The 21,755-nt window shown below is 40.4% G+C and overlaps 1 protein-coding gene across 2 annotated transcripts; it reads left to right on the top strand.

Annotated features, from left to right (window-relative positions):
- Positions 1–11,557: 11,557 nt before the first annotated feature.
- Positions 11,558–21,517, top strand: PCDH18 (protocadherin 18). 2 transcript variants are annotated; one of them, XM_009562863.2, is made up of 4 exons: positions 11,558–14,452; positions 15,366–15,454; positions 15,589–15,752; positions 19,965–21,517. In XM_009562863.2, exons 1-4 carry the CDS (start codon positions 11,948–11,950, stop codon positions 20,633–20,635), a joined length of 3,429 nt encoding a protein of 1,142 aa, XP_009561158.2. In that variant the 5' UTR covers positions 11,558–11,947; the 3' UTR covers positions 20,636–21,517. The 2 variants fall into 2 exon arrangements, with proteins under 2 accessions (XP_009561158.2, XP_009561159.2); XM_009562864.2 differs by having other exon boundaries at positions 11,559–14,452; positions 15,369–15,454; positions 19,965–21,515.
- The last annotated feature ends 238 nt before the right edge of the window (positions 21,518–21,755 follow it).

Consider the following 21,755-nt stretch of genomic DNA (forward strand, 5'->3'; position numbering starts at 1 on the left):
ATTTGGGTATACATACAGTGACAAACCTGAAAATCCTCAGAGTGCTCAGCTTCATGAGACTCATTTCACAATTCTTCTATTGTGGAAGACCTACTAAAAAAAGGTAAGAATTTATCCTGTGATTTTGGGGCACCATCAGTTAAACCTAGCGGCAGAGATCAGGGTTAGTAATATGCGAAGGGGAATAACTCTGAAGTGTCCTCATTTCATAAATATTTGAATCATAAGACTATGGGTATACCTTAGTTGAGAACAGAGGTCCATCATTTTGGCTTCATTTCCACAGAGATGTGGCTTATATAGGCTCAGGGTTTTTTTTCCTCTTTTATTTCTGCAAAAAGACATGTTCTTTCATGTGGGTTATTGCTGTCAGAGTGCAAACGTCTCTTTTGTGTTCCAAGGAAATTAATGAATTCATAAAAAATTGAGATCTCTTCAGGTACGCTCACATGTGGCAAATGAGACGCGAATGTGGCCCACATCAGCAGTCATCATCACAGTGAAAGACAGTTTATGTCCTTCTTTTAATCCTGTTCAAAGGAGGGACTTGTGCTGCCCAGACACAAGTGACAGTAGAATTTGGCCCAGTAGCAGATATTTTGGTTGATCGACTTTACAGAGGCATTCAGGTTGGTTAACATATACAATGCAAATAAACCAGGAACGTTGTACTCCCTTCTGCAGCCTCCAGGTTTTCATCTTACTCCAGTTAACTGAAGGATGAGGAAGAGAAAGCCCTTTACATCCACCAAAACCAAAGGGTCCAGTGAGCTAATGGCACAAGCAAATCAAACCATCCTGAGCTGTCAGATGCTAACGAACTGAAATGAAGCTTGAGGAGCAGTTATGAGAATAATGTCTACTTGAAGTACTAGTTACGGATCATAACCATTTTGAATTACTAATAGATCAATTGCTTTCCATGGTTTAATGCTGTTTGACCTGGGTGGGTAGCAGAAAGAGAATAAGAACAGAACTTAGTTAAGAAGATATATAACCTATAACTTCCAAAACTAAACTCTTAAAATATTATTGCCTGCAGATATGAGACATCCACATAATCTAGGAGTTTCCTATGAAATTGCTGTGGATTCAGTGACATGAACATTGGCTGAAATTAAACCATTAACTCATCTGTGTATATAGATATCTGAGTCAACAGGATTCGTCCTTCTTATGCTTAGATCAACAAAGAGGCTGGAGTTTATCTTTGTTAGCTGTAAACAAAAGCTGGTGTTAAAGTTAGCTTAGGAGAAAGGCTCTTTGACATCCCTAAATGGCTTATGTGATCCCTAATGAAAATAACAGCCATTTAAGAAAAAGGTTTTCACAGTTGAAAAAGCAAGCACTCTGACTCAGTTTCAAACCACAGCAGACCTGTGGAAATGTGTGCAATTAGCTTTCGTAGCACACATGACAGGCTGCATGTTACTTAACTGGTTTAAAACTGGTAGTTTTTGTCATCTAAAGTGATCATAAAACAGAGCTAACAATGAAAAACATCAAACTTGTCAAAACACCAAGGTTTTCTTAATATTTGCTTTGTACATTTATCACTTGGGTTTATAGCTTTTAGAATTCAAGTGGCAAACTGTGAGGGATTGTTATTGTTAGATATTGAACCATTTCTTTACCAAGGTACTCAAAAAAAATTTAAAAAAAAGATTTGAACTGTATTATAGAAACTGTATTAAAAAAAAATAGTGTTTAAACAGTTTAGGATGGCTAGGAGAACGGTCCCTAGTCGTAACACAAAACATTGTCATGGAGCTTAACTTGTGTAACACTTAATCCTAACAGCAATATACCAAATCCACTTAGACTCTGCCATTTATTTTTATCAATTTTTCCTTTTATCTACATATCGAACTTTAATGGAAATTATCCATATGTCATACTGTGTGTGCCTGACTTATTCTGCATCCACTAAATAGTTTCATTTTGTGAAAGATGTCTGTGGAAGGGCAAACCAAAGCACCAATATCTTAAGAGCATGGATGCCCTAAGAAAAGGCATCCACAAACAACAATATAAAACCCACAAAAACTGCAAAAGCAGCTTATAGAGATTCATTACAAAGCACTTTTATTGAACTATATTTCTTTTTTCAGCTATATTTGGAAATAAGGAGTGTCAGTTTACTCTCTAAGTTCTAGTCACTGTACTATTTACTGGTTTAGTGAATTTATGAAAAATAAATGCCAGCTGCCTCATTACATTATACTGAAGTGTTCCACGATCTGACATAGATGTTTTGGACCGTGGAATGAGGGAAGAAATGTGGGTGTACCCATATTTATGTAGCCTGATGAGAGAATGCTTTCCAGTAAGTCAAGATTATTTTCAAATGGTCTGCATATTTATTTTAATTGATGTCTGTTTGAAACAAAATTCTTTCTTATGGATGAAAACTATTCAAACGGCTCCAGAAAAACACAGCACTTATTTTTGTTATTTTCCTCTAGACTTTATATCTTTTGGCTGGCCGCAAAAGTGTAACATTTTATAGCATGAAAGCAACAGAACTCTTTCATTTGAACTAATGGGTTTCTAATGAATTTTATGAATGCTAATATGTCCACAAGACATTTCACACAGTTAAGACATAATGCACTACTTCTAAAATATGTCTGTGTAAATTAACTTTGAAGGGTGTCTGCGCCAGTCTTTCACCCATTAATTGCACGATGTGAACCACCGCAGCAGCTGATTTAAGAGTTCACCCCAGCTGATTCTTGCTGGTGGAAATTCGCCAAAATGATTACATCAACGTCCAACAAACCACACGTGCATGACAACAGTCAGCAAACAATTACTTAAAACCCTATAATATAATTCGTAATTTGACATAATAGGCTCTTCTTTCAGGGTTCACATTTCCATGACAAAGCCAGGGGAACTGGGGCAGTTCTGCAAACAAGCGTGGGCTTGGGACATCAGTGAAGGAGATGGCCCTTGTCCCTCTCCTCTCCACAGTGCTCCAGGCTTGCACAACTACTGTGCCACCTGGAATCTGGGTTTAAAAGAGTCATCATTCTGGGAAGCTTACTGAAATGCCACAATTTCTTTCATTTTATCCCTGAGTGATGATCATACGCAGCTTATGCTTGTCTAACAAGACAGCAAGGGGGTTGAGGAAAATAAACCTATAGTAATGATTTACGGAAACAATAACACTTCCTTGAGTTTTAAAAACATCTGAAAGCAAATGTCATGTCCTTGACTCGTCCCCAGCTCCACGTGATACTTTCCATTGTCCTGTGTTACAGGACCCAGTAAAGCCTGGGTCTCAGGAAAGTCGGGTTCTGGCAAATATATTTTTCTTCTTTAATGTAATATTCTTCAGTAAGGTCACAAATCATTACTTATGCAACATTTGAAAACTACAACACTATCACAGATTCAGGCCTTGAAATCCTTCTGTTTTCTTTGTTCAAAACCAGAGACCCTCGGCATATATTTCGGAGACAGATCAGTTTAAATTCTATCCTTTCTCCTTCCCCTCCTCTCTGCATCTGAGTGATTGTTTTGAAAGTGTGTGGCTTCTCTCCATTTATGGGCTAAACGTTCTTTGTAGCAATAAAAGGACATAAGGCCAGCAAGGAGGAATTAAGCAGCAACTATTACAAGGAAAAGTAAAATAATTACAGTTTTACATGGGGTGAGGATACTTAGAGGAATGTGAATTCTTTATCTGCAGATATGTGTTAACGTTTTGTTTAGGCTGTGGCTGCCAGAGGACGATGTCAATAAACTCCTACTTTCCTTGATACCATAAGAAGCAAAAATCTCACTTTTTAGTCTAGTTTCCAAATTAGCTCAAAAGTAGAAAATGGACTTTTTCTATACACAATGCAAGGAAAAAAAAAAAAAAAAGCACAGAACCAGGGAATGTGTTTTTCAAGAGCAGTAACTTACACAGAAGGGAAAAGAGCCCTAACTATGAATACTGAATGTTTATCTGTGGTGCTGTATGCAAAGCAGTTGATTTTAGGCAGTTAGTAGCTATTATGTCAATTTGCTCTTCCTTCCCTCAGTGTTTCTCTATGTGATCTGTTTTCACATCGCCTTGGCCTGGGCTCGGAAGCAGAGGAACCCATACGTTCAGATGAATGGTAATGAGCACTGTCAGAGAGGCAAGAAAATAGAGTCCCCACTCTGTCTGCCCAGCTGAGAGCTGCAGGAGCTAATTGTGTCAATGGTAATGAGACCGAGCAGGCAGCAGATGCTCACGTGCCTTTACAATCCAAATCCCACCAACAAATTCCTCCCACAGAAAATTTGAGGGACGTCTTGGCACCCTGGAGATGGTGATAGACCCGGTCTCAGCCACATGCCACCTGCTAGAGCCATTGTTTAAAAAAGAAGGAGGGAAAAAAAAATCCTATTATGATAACAAAGTTGTTTGCTGTCTCTTGCAATGACTTTATGGCACCAGTTTTACCATACTGCAGCTATTGGGGGAAAAAAAGAAAAAAAAGAAGGAACATCTGATTCTTTAAAGGGAAATGTTTGCATTGAGCGCTGTTAACAACTTACTTGGGAAGCCGGATGTTCTGTATATGTTACATATTCTGCTGATAAACCATGCCTGCCTTTTTCCCATTACAGTTCCCACTGTGCCTGTTTCCTACAGCAGGTTTACATTTCCACATGTTTTCCCATGACATTGAAGCAGGGAGCATTTTTTTCTCTTTTTTTCCCAGAAAATTCAAGGCTAAAAAATGCAGATACCCATGTGGAGTGCTGTATAAATATTTGCTGTAGAATAAAATAAACAACATATTTGGTCCTTATTCACAGAGCAGGGTGGGCGGTGAATTGTGCCTGAGATTTTGAAGAGAGGAAGGCCATTAAGGGTCCTTTAGTGACACTCCTTTGTATAGCAATCTTGCTAAATGCTGCAGTAGAGAGAGGTTCAAATCCTTCCAAGAAACCTTTGCCCAGGAGGATCTCTTTCTGGAGAAATCTGATCAGGTGTTTTGTCTTGCCGCAAGAGTTTGTGTTCAGCTTTGCGCTCCAGTGAGACTCACGCTCTACAAGACTATTTAAACTGGCCCTGAAGCTGTTCAAAATCCTTCGTGGACTGGGTTGGTTCCTATCAGCCTCAGGGTCAGAAGAAGACAAAAATGTCTTAAAAGCTCTGGGGTTGCCTCTGGCTCCACATTGGCTGCAAGCAGCTGAGCTCTGGCTCTGCTGAAGGCGATGGACTCTTTCCCTTCACCAGTGTCCAACCTCTTTAAAGCATGTTGGTAACAAACAGCTGCTGGCAGTAGGTACACATGAGTGGATCTGGATCATTTAGCTTAGGCTGTCAGTGGAAGATTGAGCACAGGCTTTGTCTGGTCGGAAGACACTTGAAACAGCAGTTCTGCTCCTTTTTTAAACTCCCAAGGGCAAGGGAGAAAGTTATAGTTCCATGAAAAGCTTGAATTGAGCTGGTAATTTGACAAAGTATGTATTGCAGCCCTGACTGAATTCACATCTACACCAAACTTCAAACCCTTCCTTTACAAAATCCCCACTCCTGCGAAGAAAAGAAGTATCACCTGCGAAGAAAAGGAGCAGCTGCTCCTTCTGCTCTATTTGAAGTAAGAGCGGCCTTGAAACTATCATCACATGCCAGTGAGTGCATTGCAGGGTACAAGAACAAGATATTTCTCAAAGCAGAATAACAGCAGTGTAACACAGAAAGCCTTTCAAATTTATTCACATAAAGTATTTCAAATTCCAGCGCATGCAGTATATTAATTTAACATCTGGAATAAAACCAGATGAGGGAAATCCAAAGCAAGTACACCAGCATGTAAGGTTGAAAACTGCTAAGCATGCCTCAGGCAAATAGCACAGATGTTGTTAGTGCTTTCCCTGTCCACAAAAAAGAAGTCTGGGGTCTCCGACTGCCCTGGTGACCATGCTGGCTGCATCGTTAGGGGAGAAGAGGTGATATATTTTTGTTCCTCAAGTTCCACTTAGCATGAACCAAAAGTTGTAACCACTGTCCTCTGAAGCATCTGGCTCTCATTATTATTTATATTTGCAATAGAGACTGACAGAAGGAAAAAAATATGCATTAGGAAATGGGCAGTTTTTTCTGTTGTAAACAGCAAGACCCACAGTTGGTTTTAGGTGGCTTTGTGAGAAAGCGGAATAGGGGCACATAGTGTTACCCTTGTTGACTTACGTGTGGTGAAAAAGAAGTGTGCACAGCTCTGACAGATGTCTTTTATCTCCAGCCTGTATAATACTCTAAACCTCGTTTTACTGAAGTGCATATATGGCTCTTAAAGGCAATTTCGGGTAAACAGCTTTCAACTAGAGATATTCTACATCATGTTGTACAAGGAAAAACTAAACAAAATGACAAATGCCTTAGAGTGATCACACAATGGAATTTCCATTATATGCTATGCCATATTAACTAATCCTTAATTCAAAAGCATTGAGTAATATATTACAGGCATTTGTTTTTTAAATAGAGATTTAGTAAAGTGTAAGTCTCAAGCATTTTTCTCTTTTGCACTTGGTAAAACTTTGAGAGATAAATGTTTTATTGGTTCAGAAGGAGACTGAATATCTCGGTACAGTACTTACCATGCATGGAACATGTCCGAGTTTAACTCACTATTTATATACACAATGCTGCATTGCAAAACTGTCATGAAAATTTACTCGTGTAGCAGAAAATCTGATCCCTTGCCCTTTGCCACGATGATTGATGATAATGTAAAATCTAATTTTGAACTCACTTATCAAAAAAAAATCTCAACCATCAGCAGCCGTATAGAATTTTGCGGTTTGATATATTTTAATGAATGATCACGATTTTTGTTAAGCAAGGTAAAAATGTGTAAATTATATATCTGGGCCCCAATGTAAATATCTTTCTTTATTCCTGCTTCTAGGTATCTGAACTTTTGTTCCAGGGCTTCTACTCACAGTTTGTTGGGGTAGGAAGGTACTTTTTCCTGCTACACCTATTACCTCTACCAAATGTTTCCCAGGTGTCTTTAAGGTGACAGACAGTGGCCTTTGAGACTGTTCATGCTGGACCTTGCATAGAAGGGGCAGTGCTCTCTCTGGGGAAAGAAACTGTTAGGCAGGGTGTATTCAGCAGAATTAAAGGTATAGTTATATGCCTATATGTTAAGGTATAGATTTTGTGAAGGTCAGGATTGATAGTATCAAACGGAATTTTTGCTTTTCTGATTTGACTTCTAGGATCCCTGACCCCATTTTAGATCATCAGTTCTCTCCCTTTTTGAATGAACTAGGTCATTGATGGCTGATAGCGGTACTTTGTTTATTATTCCACAGATTAAAATATATCATAGTATCATAGCATAGTGGAAGGGACCTTAAAGATCATCCAGTTCCAACCCCCCTGCCATGGGCAGGGACATCGCCCTAAATCAGGCTGCCCAAAAAGCCCCATCCAACCTGGCCTTGAACACCTCCAGGGATGGGTCATCCACAGCTTCCCTGGGAACCTGTGCCTGCGCCTCCCCACCCTCATGGGGGAGAAATTCTTCCTAATGTCCAGTCTAAATCTGCCCCTCTCCAGTTTATACCCATTCCCCCTGATCCTACTACTGGAAGGTCGCTATAAGATCTCCTCTGAGCCTTTAATATATATATGCCCTACATTAATATAATATAATATAATATAATATAATATAATATAATATAATATACCTGATATATTTGGCCTTAATTAAGAACACTGTGATTCAGTGGTCATATTTGATAATCCAGCGGCCTATTATGCCTTTAATATTTCTTGAAGTAATCCAGCCTCTGATGCACCTCAGTTCTGAAAAAGGTATTGGATAGAAATCTGACTGATGAGATAGTACATTGGACAAGTACAGTATTCACTTGTGATGAGTTCTATAATATAGTTGTCTGTGCAAAAAATAAAAAATCAGATTGAAATATCAGCCTCCTTTCACTCACTTCACTGCACAGCAATCGTATTGACCTTTGATCAGTTTATTTGTGTGTCCAAAAGTGAGTGTAAAATGGCAACACTCATTTGCCTACAAGGATACTCTTGACTCAATTTGCACTCATGCTGCAACAGATGGAAATGTGAAGTACAAAGACCAGGGAGAGTTCTGTCATTAGTTTTACTTTGTGAAACAAGTTTGTTGAAGAGGAATGGAGCGTGAGGCAGAGTCAGAGAGAGGAGGAGAAAGAAAGAGAAGAGGAGGGAGAGAAAGAAGAGGGAGAGAGGAAGCCCCCCAATTTTGCCATTCATTGCGATGGAAATGTTTTTTTTAAAATACACTTCTGACTTAGAAGACTTGTCTTTCACATTCATTACACAGGTGTCAAATCAAATTTTATCTTGCTATGTCTTGTGCACTGGAGCATGCTGCATATGACATTTTGTAGCGTGATGCGACATAAGGCAATAAATCATATTGAGAGTGAATAAGACCTCATTTTTTTTTTGGGGGGGGGGAATGAACCAAATGGCACTGTACTAATTTTACTGTGCTTCTATCATTGTTGAGAAATTTATTTTCTTTCTCTTCTGTCCCTGCTGAGGGGCTGTTTCTCAAAATAGTTCTTCAAAGTAAAACTCTCTGTCACCTAAGTTTTGCATATATACAGTGCATCTAGGGGATCGGTAACTTTTCGAAGAAAATATATGCTTGAGAGCTCAATAAAATTCCTCAGAGAAACAAGGTAGACTTTAAAGTATATCGACCAGAGAAATAAACCTACTTTCAGCTAAGTGAAAAATTAATTAATCTTCTGTGCAGCTGCGGTTTCTGAAGTAGTACTGTAGGCAAATGGAAGTGCTATTTGGAGTCAGTTTGGTTTTCTTCCTCAGGTATATCACTGGCGATTCTGAATACAACTTTTGAGAAGAATGTTGTGGTGAATAGATCTATTTTAGATGGGAATAACCGAGATTAGTCTCCAGGAGGCCAGCAACACTCTGCTCACGTGCCTAACAGCATTCACAATACCACGCTCTCTAAGAAGTGTCTGCTGGCTCCACGTGGGACTCTCCCTTTTCTTTGTAAGGGAAGTCTGCCATGTCAAAGGTGGACTGGAGTTTAAGAGACTTTCAGACAAAACTCTTTAACTGAATGTAGGAGGAGTAAGCCTTGGGAGTGCTGTGATTGCTCATGAGTGCCCTACAGAAGTATCACTTGTAGCAGTGTCACGCTCTTCAATATTGCTGCATCCGTGCCACTGACATTTTGTTGTCATTGTTAGTGTAAATGGCTAGTTGCAAGACAGTGTGGAATTAAGTCATAATATTACATGTATCCTGACTGGTGAAGTTGCAAATAAATAACAAATTTAAAAAAGGGGAAAAAGGAAAAAAAAAAAAGGTGCTGTAACTCCTACCTGTAGGTAACCTGCTATCTATTAATATACAGAGTATGTCTCTGAAAAAGGCTGATGTGATGAAGTGGAATTATTATTCAGGAAGTGATAAAAATTGCATAAAGCAAATTCTGCATATCTAAATGTACTAAACAGTTAGTTGGAAGAACATGTTATCATTGAAGAGTATATGTATAATACTTCAGGTTTTAAGCAGTGAGATTATTTTTACTATGAATTATTCATCTCCTATACTCCTCATGTAAAGGGGCAGTGACTTCTTTTATCAACAAAATAGTTGTTATTGACACTAAGAACAGCATTTAATTGAGCCTGTTTCCCCAATTATCGTCAGAAAAGGGTTTACACTGGTGGTTTGGAAAAATGTTTTAGGAAGATTTATCAGAGCTGCAAAAAAAAGCTGTCCATGAACTAATGGAATTAGATTATCTTTGAATTCTCTTCACCAGAACTTAGAATGGCCACTAATTCCTTTCTTTGCTCTTTTGGTGTTTGCAAAGGGGTTCAATAAAGCCTGAATTGATATAATTATTGGCTTGGATTGTCAGAGATTTAGGCCAGATGGCTATGGGTTTCTAAAGTCCCAGTTGCTTGTGTTAGCTTTTCTAGTTTGCCTATAGGATTTGAGGATCAGCAATTTGAAAGGACTGCAAACATGTAAAACAGTATTATTCATGGGGGCAGAATGTTCATCAGCGTGACCCAGTACTAAATACATTCATTATGGGCATTTCTATTCTGCACAATTTGCCACACGGCACTGGTTTGTGGAAGAAAAAAAAAAAAAAGAGACAATGGCTTATAAAATGCTTTTGAATGCTTAAAAAGAAGGAGAGCTCACGCTGAGCCTCCTCTGCTTTCTTTTTCAGCAAGAACCTTCTTGGTAACTTTGGCTGAGCTCTGCTGAGAGTAAGGAAAATGGGAAATCAGAGATTCACTTTTTACATTTTTGGACATGGAGGGGAATATGAGAGACACGAAAGAGCAATAAAAGAGAATGATGGTATTATTGTGGGCAACAACAATAAACCAATGGACAAAGTTAGCAGAAAAACAATGAAAAGCATGGTGAGACTGTAGCTAAAATGACATATTTGAAAACCAAATGAAAAGAAGAAGAAATAGCAATTACATCATAAATAGATACATTTGAAATGAGAAGAACACACCAGCTTCTGTGACCTGGGTGCAGCCTGAAGCTCACATAACGATCTATAGCTTTTCTGGTGTACCCAAAATACGTTATTGACTGAGCCATAAGGTATTTTGTGTGTGTGTGCATAAGCCAGTTGCACTGTAAACGCAAAACCAGTTTTCAGCAACAGCAGAAAGGCAAGGAAATTGTCACTTTCCCAACACTTAATCCATCTTGTGGCTTCTTTTTCTTTAAAACACTTCGCATGTAGAAGGTGCACTTAACACAGATTGTCATGGTGAAGCATGAAATGCTTTTTCAACTAGGAAGAAAAAGATCTTCTGAAGAACCACAGGAACAGCAAAGAAAGCACAGAAACACGCAGAGACAATTGCACACATGCACACGCAGATGAGCCAAGCTCAGGCGAATGCAGCTGTGCTGAGGACAGAAATGCTGCAAGAGGGAGCCAGGGGGAAAGACAGGAGTGTGTAAAATGTTACTGACTTGGAGAGAAGCAGGGAGAGATTTATGGAATGAAGGAGATCTCTCTGTGCTCCACAAAGAAGCACAGATGTTGCGGAAATGCAGGTAACAGGTAAATAAACAGCAAGAAGATGCTCTTGAGGCATGGTGAGAGGGACGTCATTCCCAGCTCATTTACTCAGCAAACGCAGTAAAAAAAAAAAATCCTAGTGAGTTAAACAAGGGAGCCTAAAAGTATGTAAACGATCGCATTTTTTCTTGGCAGGAAGGGGAGGAATTAAAATCACAAAAAAAAAAAAAAAAAAGAAAAAAAAAACACCAAAAAAAAAAAACCCCGCTTGAAAGTACCCTGAAAAAGCAGGGCGGGGTGGAGAAGTCGATTTAAAGTTTAGTCCTTTCTGTTCTCGCCCACCCCTTCCTCGGAGGTGGCACCAGCGAGCAGGGGTTGGCACTGGAGCCGCCCCCCCCCTTCATCCTCCCCAGCATCCTCCCCATCCTCCCCTCCCACTCCCCCCTTCCCTGGCCCCGGCTCTCGGGGCTGATTGGCTGGACGGGACTCAGCACATGTCGGGCAAAAAAAGCTTTGTCTGAGGAGTTGGGAGTGAAGTTGCGGGAGAATTTTTAGGCTGGAGTCGGCGAGCGAGGGTGTTCAGTCTGGCGGCGAGCAGGGAGAGGGAAGAGGAGCTCTGCGGGAGGACCCTGGATGCTCGCGGTGGGAGAGGAGCACGTTTCACCCTGGAAAAGGAGCGGGGAGTCAAATGAGAAAGCGTGGATTGCCTACAGATTCTCTCTGGTTGTCCTGTATAAGGAAAAAAAAAGGAAAAGTTTTCAGATCTGGTAAGAAATTAATACTTGGCTGAATAGAAAAGGTGTTTTCAAGTTTTTAAAGGACCAGATGCGCTGGGTTTAAGGTGCCGGAGGAAGTCGAAGTAATTGCTTTTTAACTTGCTCGGAGAAATGAATTGCAAAAACTTACAAATGCACCGAATCGGCAGTAAAATGTACTTTATATTCATTTTTGCACTGATGATAGTATCTTTCAATAAGGCTGTGCTGGGCAAGAATTTGAAATACAGGATTTATGAGGAGCAGAGAGTTGGATCGGTGATTGCAAGACTATCGGAGGATGTAGCTGATGTTTTATTAAAGATGCCTAACCCTTCCGCGGTTCGTTTTCGAGCCATGCAGAGAGGGAATTCTCCCTTGCTTGTAGTCCGTGAGAATAATGGAGAAATCAGCATAGGAGCTAAAATTGACCGGGAACAACTGTGCCAGAAAAACTTAAACTGCTCCATAGAGTTTGATGTGATCACTCTGCCCACTGAACATCTGCAGCTTTTCCATGTTGAAGTTGAAGTGCTGGATATTAATGACAACTCTCCCCAGTTTTCCAGAGCTCTTATCCCTATTGAAATATCAGAGAGTGCAGCTGTAGGAACCCGGATCCCTTTGGACAGTGCTTTCGATCCAGATGTAGGGGACAACTCCCTTCACACTTACTCCCTTTCTGCAAATGATTTTTTTAGTATTGAGGTGAGAACCAGGACCGATGGTGCTAAGTATGCAGAGCTGATCGTGGTCAAAGAGCTTGACCGGGAGCTGAAGTCAAGTTACGAACTTCAACTCACTGCTTCAGATAAAGGGGTGCCTCAGAGATCCGGATCATCCCTCCTGAAAATAAGCATTTCTGATTCCAATGACAACAGCCCTGTTTTTGAGCAGCAGTCATATATAATACAGCTCTTGGAAAATTCGCCCATTGGGACTTTGCTCATAGACCTCAATGCTACTGATCCAGATGAGGGTGCTAATGGTAAAGTCGTGTACTCTTTTAGTAGTCATGTGTCTGCCAAAATTATAGAGACTTTTAAGATAGATTCAGAAACGGGGCATCTGACCCTACTGAAGCAAGTGGACTATGAAGTAACCAAATCATATGAAATCGATGCTCAGGCTCAAGATTTGGGGCCAAATTCTATTCCAGCTCACTGCAAAATTATAATTAAAATTGTGGATGTTAATGACAACAAGCCCGAAATTAGCTTGAACCTGATGTCCCCAGAGAAAGAAGAGATAGCTTACATTTCTGAGGGGTCACCCCTGGACACTTTTGTTGCCCTGGTCAGAGTGCAAGACAAGGATTCTGGTGTGAATGGAGAGATCGTTTGCAAGCTCCATGGACATGGCCACTTTAAACTTCAAAAGACTTATGAAAATAACTATTTAATCTTGACTAATGCCACTCTAGATAGGGAGAAGCGTTCTGAATACAGCTTGACTGTAATAGCGGAGGACAAGGGAACGCCAAGTCTCTCCACGGTGAAACACTTTACTGTCCAAGTCAGTGATGAAAATGACAACCCACCCCGCTTCCAGACAAACAGATATGAAGTTGTTATCTTGGAAAATAACTCTCCCGGAGCGTACATTACATCAGTCACAGCCACAGACCCAGATCTAGGTGACAATGGACAGGTGACCTATACTATTTTGGAGAGCTATATTTTGGGAAGCTCTATAACCACCTATGTGACTATCGATCCCTCCAATGGGGCGATCTATGCCCTACGAGCCTTTGATCATGAAGAAGTAAATCAAATTGCATTTATGGTTCAAGCTAGGGATGGAGGGAGTCAGCAGCTTGTAAGCAATACCACAGTTGTACTAACCATCATTGATGAAAATGACAACGCTCCTGTCATTGTGGGGCCAGCACTACGCAACAGCACAGCAGAAATCTCAATCCCTAAAGATGCTGGAATTGGCTTTCTTGTCACCAGGATAAGGGCTACAGATAGAGACTCTGGTATGAACTCTGAACTCAGCTGCTCCATAGCAACTGACAAAGAGAACAGCATCTTTGTGATGGATCCTAAAACTTGTGACATCTCTATCAACGTGAGTGTGGAATCAGTTCCAGCAAAACAATGGGAGTTTTTTGTGATAGTCCAGGATAAAGGCAGTCCTCAGCTTAGTACTAAAGCACTTTTGAAATGCACCGTTTTTGAGTATGTTTATTCGTTCTCAAGCACAGAAGCAACTTTGGTAAGTCAACCGTCCCTGGATGTCTCCATGATAACAATTATATCCTTAGGATCAATATGTGCTGTGTTGTTGGTCATTATGGTTATCTTTGCTACAAGATGTAATCGAGAGAAAAAGGACACCAGGTCTTACAACTGTCGCGTGGCGGAATCGACCTACCAGCACCACCCAAAACGACCCTCAAGACAGATCCACAAAGGGGACATTACATTAGTGCCAACAGTTAATGGCACTTTGCCCATCAGATCTCACCACAGAGCTTCTCCATCATCATCTCCAACCCTGGAAAGGGGACAAATGAGCAGCCGTCAGAGCCACCACAGCCACCAATCGCTGAACAGCCTGGTGACAATCTCCTCTAACCACGTTCCTGAAAATTTCTCACTGGAACTCACCCATGCTACTCCGGCCGTTGAGGTAAGGTCCATACCTCATTTTGCACATCCATTCACTTGGGAGCGTGGAGGTACTCTGCATGCAACCTGAGAGAGCAATGGGCAATTAGGTCAGTGCCTAGTGAGAACATGTTATGGATTCCTCTTTAGATGTCACAGCTTTGCACTTTTACTCCAATATCAACTGAATCCATTACTATGAGGAACACGATCAAATCTATTATTAATAGCATCATTTCTTGTTTTTTCCCTGTAAGGTCAAAACAGTGGAACATAGCATAGACAGTACTCTGCTTTGGTTTAGTGCCCTGTCTTTTTTGCTTGTCTTCCATTTCAGTCTATATAGCCCTGTTTAAGAGAGAGTATTTGTATAGAGAAACAACATAGGAAATTATTTGATTAATGGGGATGGAGAACTAAAAGATTGAACACTGATGCTGTTTAAGTACAATTGTTGCAATATGTAATCTTAGAATCTCAAATTTTGAGACTACTAATCTCATTTTTTTACTGCAAATGCTATGTAATGGCTTAAATGAGAGTTGTGTCCTGGGAACTCTCTGTATGACATCTTATTTTGTATTGGGATCCTGGAGTAGTAAGGGGTTGATTCTAATCTGTTAAAACAAAACTCCAGCTCTGTTTAGGTACTTGCTTTACTTGTTAATGAATTAATTATTATGAGTTCAGAGGGTAATGAACAGCAGTGCATTTCCTCATTGTACAAGGTCCTGAGATGTTTCCTGTGGCAGATAGTATACTACAAAATAGTTTGTTATACTGCATTATATATGTGCAGGAATTTGATTTCATTAAACTGTAAAGGAAAAAAAAAAACCACAGCACACAAACAAACCCAAAAAGAGAATTAGTGAGTTTACAGCTAGGAATTTGAGCTTTTATTTCAAGGAATCAGTCTTTAACCTTTTCTTTAGCAGGTTTCTCAGCTTCTCTCAATGCTTCACCAAGGCCAGTATCAACCGAGACCAAGTTTTCGAGGAAACAAGTATTCTAGAAGCTACAGGTAAGAAACTGGACTGTCCTGCTACCTATGCATGTATATGTATCAGAAAATACAGACACGTACTTTTAATCAAATGTGGAATATAAGGTATGTGAGATAATTAAATTCAACCATCACCACAATTGTCTTCACAGATATGCCTTACAAGACATGGATAAATTCAGCTTGAAAGACAGTGGCCGGGGTGATAGTGAAGCTGGAGACAGTGATTATGATTTAGGGAGAGAGTCTCCAATTGACAGACTTCTTGGGGAAGGATTCAGTGACCTTTTCCTTACAGACGGGAGAATTCCTGCAGGTAAGAGCACAATGGAAGTTGAACAGTTTATTTAAAGTGCTGCCTGGCTGTCACTTTGATAAAGCTACTACTGAGAAAGCAAAAATTCTTTAGCTTTCGAGTCCCGTGTTTCCTTCCTTTTCACTCTGCTTCATGATAAATATTGAGCTGAAGCCTTCACATATCTACTAAAATGAAACCTCAAACATAAATGAAAATCTGCCCAGAGCAATGCTTACTTTTTCCCTCTTATTCACATCATCATGAGCTGGCCCCAAATTCCCTCCAAAAGCACGATCTGCTCTGTATCCTTAGTCTTTTAATGACTGGGTGGATGTTCTTGCAAAGTCAGACACTAAAAAATAAACTGAACTATAATTTGGGAGATACATTTTCCACAGCGGGTTTACTTTATATGGTACAAATTTCTACCGTTCAGAAATGGGTTGTGAAACTCTTCTGGAAATACGGATGGAGAAGAAAGAAAAGTATACTTTTTCTCACTGAAATGAACTTGAGTGGCAAGGGAACCATCTAAATATGTCCCAGATTTTAAATCTTGCAACCATAATTTCTATAAGAAAGAGCTTCAGAGGTACAATTCAGGGGCAGGGGGCATGAAAGAAAAAAGCTAGGAAAGTGTGAGTGAAAGTAAGATAGACACAGATGTACATACTTATGTGCATGAAGTACCACTTTTAAATTTATGTCCGGGTATAACTTGAATAAAAGTGTGTCTATGAGAAATCATGCTAAGAATATTATAATTGCTTTAATAATTATACACCCACTGGTTGTACCCTAGATCCTGTACTTACTTCAGATCCTATTTCGTTTTGTCTGTGTAACTGACAGGGCCAGGTAATTTCAGTATGGTTCAAGGAATCATAGAATCACCAGCTTGGAAAAGACCTCGTGGATCATCGAGTCCAACCATTCCTGCATGCCACTAAACCATGCCCCTGAGCTTAAAAAGTTTAGTAAAGTCATTTTATACACAGGGGTGCATTTCCTTTATGGAGTGGTACAGCATCTATTCCCTCCTGAAGTGACCCCCACATGTTGACCAGGGCTGGAGGAGAGAAGCTGCAGCTCCTTCCCTCAGCTGCTGTGGAAAACATCGATGAGGGGATTGTACTTGACTTTGGTGCATTTTACCCCGAGAAAAATGCTGTTACATTAGGCAAGTGTAAACCCCTGAAGTTTAATCTCTTCTTCCTATACATTTTAACATTTTCTTTGTATGTTTTGCTCCAGACAAGGTCTTGTATCACCTACCCAGGTGATCACCTACCTCACCAACTTAGTCTTATTTACCAAATGTTTCAAAACCAGAAACCTTGAAAAGTTATTATTTTTTCAGAATCTTTAACTGAAATATATTTTTTTGTCCTCATCTCCCCCAGCTCCTACAATTTATTACTCTGCCAGTTAACATGCTTCATTCTCTCCTATGGTTAGCAAAGAGGCAGGAAGGGATCTGCTGAACCTCTCAGTTGCCAAGGGAACTTCAAGTACGGTGATGTTTGCACTGGCATTGAGCCCTGCTGCTGCCAAGGCAGAGCTGTCCCCTTCCCAGTGGGCAGCTGGGATATGCCAGCAGGCAGGAGTGATCACTCTCCTGGCTAGCTGAAATGGCCATGACTCATTTTCAACTCTTGCAATTCATTTTCTAAACAGAAAGCCGAAGGGTAGGATTTCCAAAAGTGCCCGGCCTTCGCCCAGTGCTAATCGCTTTTGAAATAAGGAAAACTCCTGTTCAGTACAGTCAGAACCGAGTCAGGCTATCCAGGAGGGTGTTTAATCTCACCCAGATTTGCATGGTTTTAATCTATCAGATAAGTATGCTGAAACTGTTCAGATGAGACTTGAATTGATCTGCAATCCAAACAAATGAAAAGGAAAAGAACACTTCCTGGAGGTTTCCTGTTCCCCATTTTGAAAAGTTTCTACATTTTCAGTCTGGACACAGACAAAATGCTGTGAGAAAGTCCTTTCAGTTTATCCCTTCAAGGTGAAACTGGAAAAGAACAGACCCAGTCCCTCAAAACTTCAGAAATGACATGATCAGGAAGTTTAGTAACTGTCCCTGGAAGACTTGTTTCTTTCTCTCTCACTTTTTAACCCTCATCTTAAGCTTTAAATTCTGGCAAAACAAAAATAAATGCTGTTGTGCATCTGGGGGGTTTCTATTTATCGCTGATTCAAGGACAGACTGTGATAGCATTCAGTTTCCCCAGAGTATCTTTTGGTCTTATGTTCAGGACTGTCAGAATTTATTGTTTATACCAAAACCAATCCTGACAACATCAGTAATAAAACTCACAGTAATAGTCACTATTGAAAGTCTCCCATTAATTTACGGGAGTCTTCTTAATTAGAAGAGTAATCCTCACTTTCTGGGAGGAGTCGAGAGCTGGCCCAAGTGCCATAGAACGCTTGGATATCTTTTGTCCTTCCTAACTCTTCAGTGTTTTCTGTAAAACAGCACATATGTGCTTTACATACTTAAAGAGAACAAAGCACCTGAAGGCATTTCTGTCACTTGTATCAAGACTTCAGCCACTGATATTTTCCAGGTGGCTTTGTTTCTTTGAAGCTTGCCGTATCAGCAGGCCATTTGCAATAGCTTGTGCAATATCCAGCGTGCAGCCTGAACTTGTGTTATTGAAGAAATTCATACACTCATGTGTAAGACACAGAGGAAGTTTACACTCAGAGGAATGGAAAGGGCATTAGGAAAGCAAACAATATGATAGGCTGTGTAAAGCACAGAGATAAATAATGTTGACAGTATGAGAATAGGACTTTATCAATCACTGGTATGTTCTAGGCTGAAACACTGTCTAGTTCTGCTTACACCACTGTAAAAAGATTTTTTGATAAACTAATCCAGAGCCAGGCGGGAAATCTGATGGAAAACTTGCAGGGTATGGCTGCAAACATTTCTTATGTATTCAATATATAAAGAGAAAGAGAAAGAAACGCTGTTCTGTATGTGCTGATCTAACCATTAATTGATAAGGGATTAGGGCAAAAGTTTCTTATGGTCAATATATGCATACTGCAAAGAGTTTGGCATTTCTGAAACCTTTCTTAAGACATATGTGACTCTAATTCAAGTTGGTGGCCCCTGTAGCACCTAGGTCTTTTCCATTACATCTGCCAGGCACCCTGGCAGTGCCCAGCCTGAGCTGAGGCTTTGTGTCGTACAGAGTCAGTTCCCTTTGGAGAGAAAAATTTGGCCTCTCTCTTGTCATATCCCTCTTGGCAGGTCTGCCAAACAGGGGGTTTCCTGTCTGCTTTCAGTAACCATTTCCAGACCTCTTCATGTCCTTATGTAGGACTTTTGCAGTGCCTCTCCATGGACCAGTTCAGACCAGTGTAGGTCCCAGGGATGCAGTCACTTCCCCCATTGCATTGCTTCTCCCTGAGAAATACCACAAAAAACCAAGCAGCTGAAAGAGCAGCTCTGTTGTCTTCTGCTCTTCAGTCCGCCTGGCTGGCCTGGGTGCCCGCCTTGTGGGTCAGAGTCCTCCTTGTGCCAGTACCTGAACCAGCATGGTCCAGTAACCTGAGCTACAGAGCTGAAATTTCAAGTCAGACCAACTCCCGGATAAACACTGGAGTCACACGGGTTGTGAATTAAGCCCTGTATGTTCCGATACTGGATTAAAGTTTAACTGATTCAGTTAGAAAGGTAGTAGAGCAGTGGATCACCTCGTATTCAACACACACCTCATTGTCAGATCAAAAGGAGATGTGTTAATGAAGAAGGAGATCCCTCTGTCCATTTATTCCCACTTTATTACTCTGATATGCTTCTCTAATTGCATGTGCAATGCTTCACTAAACCTTAAGTAAACATTTGGAGGTAGAAACACCTTCATTTATTTTACATTTTTTATATGAAACAGCAGTGCATAAAGGGAGTGAATGGCTTTATATCACCAGTGCTAGTTTTCCACCTGGAATTTATATGTTTATCTTAAGCCCTAGCTAAGAGATCACATTACTGTCTTGCATGTTCTGCATTTATTGTTCTCATTTTTTTGAGACCATTCAGAAATGGAAGTACTTTTAGCTCCAGACCATCTGCATTTGTCACATTCGTGCACACAGAAAGTGAACCCAAACCCCAGATTTGAACAACTTTGGAGAAGTTCAGTCCTTGTGACTGTGATATCTGCAGCAGGGTGAGGATGCTCACCTCTCCTCTTTTCTCCCTTGCAGCTATGCGGCTGTGCACAGAGGAGTGCAGGGTTCTGGGACACTCTGACCAGTGCTGGATGCCGCCGTTGCCATCTCCCTCTTCAGATTACAGAAGTAACATGTTCATCCCTGGGGAGGAGTTCCAGTCACCCCATCAGCAGCTGCAGCAGCAGCAGCAGCAAGGCCTGGAGGAAGATCCGCAGCCTACTGATACCAATGAGAAGAAGAAGAGTTTTTCAACATTTGGTAAAGAATGCCAGAGTGAGGAGGAGACGGGGGACGCCTGTACCTCCTCTCTCCTCTCTGAAATGAGCAGTGTCTTCCAGCGCCTGCTGCCTCCCTCCCTAGACGCCTACATGGAGTGCAATGAGATGGATCGTTCCAACTCATTAGAGCGCAGGAAGGGACACTTGCCAGCCAAGACTGTAAATTATCCGCAGGGGGTGGCGGCCTGGGCAGCCAGCACACATTTCCAAAATCCTGCCAACAACGGGCCCACTCTGGGGACTCACTCAAGTGCACAGCCTTCCTCTAAATGGCTGCCAGCCATGGAGGAGATCCCAGAGAATTACGAAGAAGATGATTTTGACAATGTGCTTAACCACCTCAGTGATGGTAAACACGAACTCATGGATGCCAGTGAGCTGGTGGCAGAAATTAACAAGCTGCTGCAAGATGTCCGGCAGAACTGATTGCTTCAAAAGCCTATTTTTCCATATTTATGGAAAACTGGAAAGAAAAGACATAAAGAATAAAAAAAAAACCAGACTGAGAAGAAATGGCATTGCCAACTAGTTGCATTTATCATAAATGTGTCTGTGTATGTTGAATATTAAAATACTGTATTTTCATATGTACACAATGCAAGTGTGATTATCTTTATCTGTATTTTAAAAATACATTTGTACCTTATATTTATGTGTAATTTAACAAATAAATTTTATTTTTGTACACCCACAGCAAGCATGTTTTCCTAAATGTATATAGATGGTACCACCCCTGTCAAACTTCCAGCATTCTTGCCACACAGGCATGTTAAAAACAAAAAAAAAAAGAAAAGAAGGGATAATTCTTTTCCTTATCATTTCTTTTAAGTCTCAAATGTTACAAATATGAATTCAAACCACTGAAAAGTTATGCAAACGTTAGTTTCAATAAATGATCCAACACCTTGTTGCAATGTTTCATTCTTATAATAAAGAGTTGTCAACTTCCATGAAACCTAAAACGTCCTATTTATTTTGATGCTTTTGATCCATAGACTCATTTTGCCGTTTAACTAATGTTTTATTGCAGGCCTGAGTCTTCCTCTCTTTTACAAGCAGGTGCTTTCCCAAGTGAACAAATCATGAAATTCAGTGAATGGACTTCCAGCATTATCTCATGAAAAAAAGATATTTTTTTTCTGCCTTTGTTATATTTCAAAGCCAGCTGAAGTGAGCAATGTATACTTGAAAGACTGCAGTGAAATCAGCTTTTCTGAAGCTGAATTCTCAATTTATGTAAATTAAAAATTGCAATTGACTGCTTTATCCTTGTAAATTACACTAAAATAAAAGGAATGTTGCATCTCCTAGGAAAGCGGTTGATTGTAGCTATATTTTACCTCTGTTGTGAGAGCACCTATCTTGTCTTTTTCAAGGTAGTATGGCAATACTTGAACTTCCTAGACGCTATCTTGCAGGTAGGTTATGTCACTGAATCCTATACTTCCATAGAGAGACTACTCCCTGTACTGATGCTAGTTTAAGGAAAACAGTAATTTATACCATAGTGCATCACCACTGGGAGGTGACGTAACTCATATTTCTC

The sequence above is a fragment of the Cuculus canorus genome, chromosome 4 (assembly GCF_017976375.1).
Source record: "Cuculus canorus isolate bCucCan1 chromosome 4, bCucCan1.pri, whole genome shotgun sequence".
In the NCBI taxonomy this organism is placed as follows: domain Eukaryota; kingdom Metazoa; phylum Chordata; class Aves; order Cuculiformes; family Cuculidae; genus Cuculus; species Cuculus canorus.

What these genes read in the sequence shown, in the direction of transcription:
- PCDH18 (XM_009562863.2), top strand. Translation starts at nt 11,948, where the DNA reads ATGAATTGCAAAAACTTACAAATGCACCGAATCGGCAGTAAAATGTAC. An exon ending in ATGCTACTCCGGCCGTTGAG is followed by an intron (nt 14,453 to 15,365) that starts GTAAGGTCCATA and finishes CCTTTTCTTTAG; the next exon opens with CAGGTTTCTCAGCTTCTCTC. An exon ending in AGACGGGAGAATTCCTGCAG is followed by an intron (nt 15,753 to 19,964) that starts GTAAGAGCACAA and finishes TCTCCCTTGCAG; the next exon opens with CTATGCGGCTGTGCACAGAG.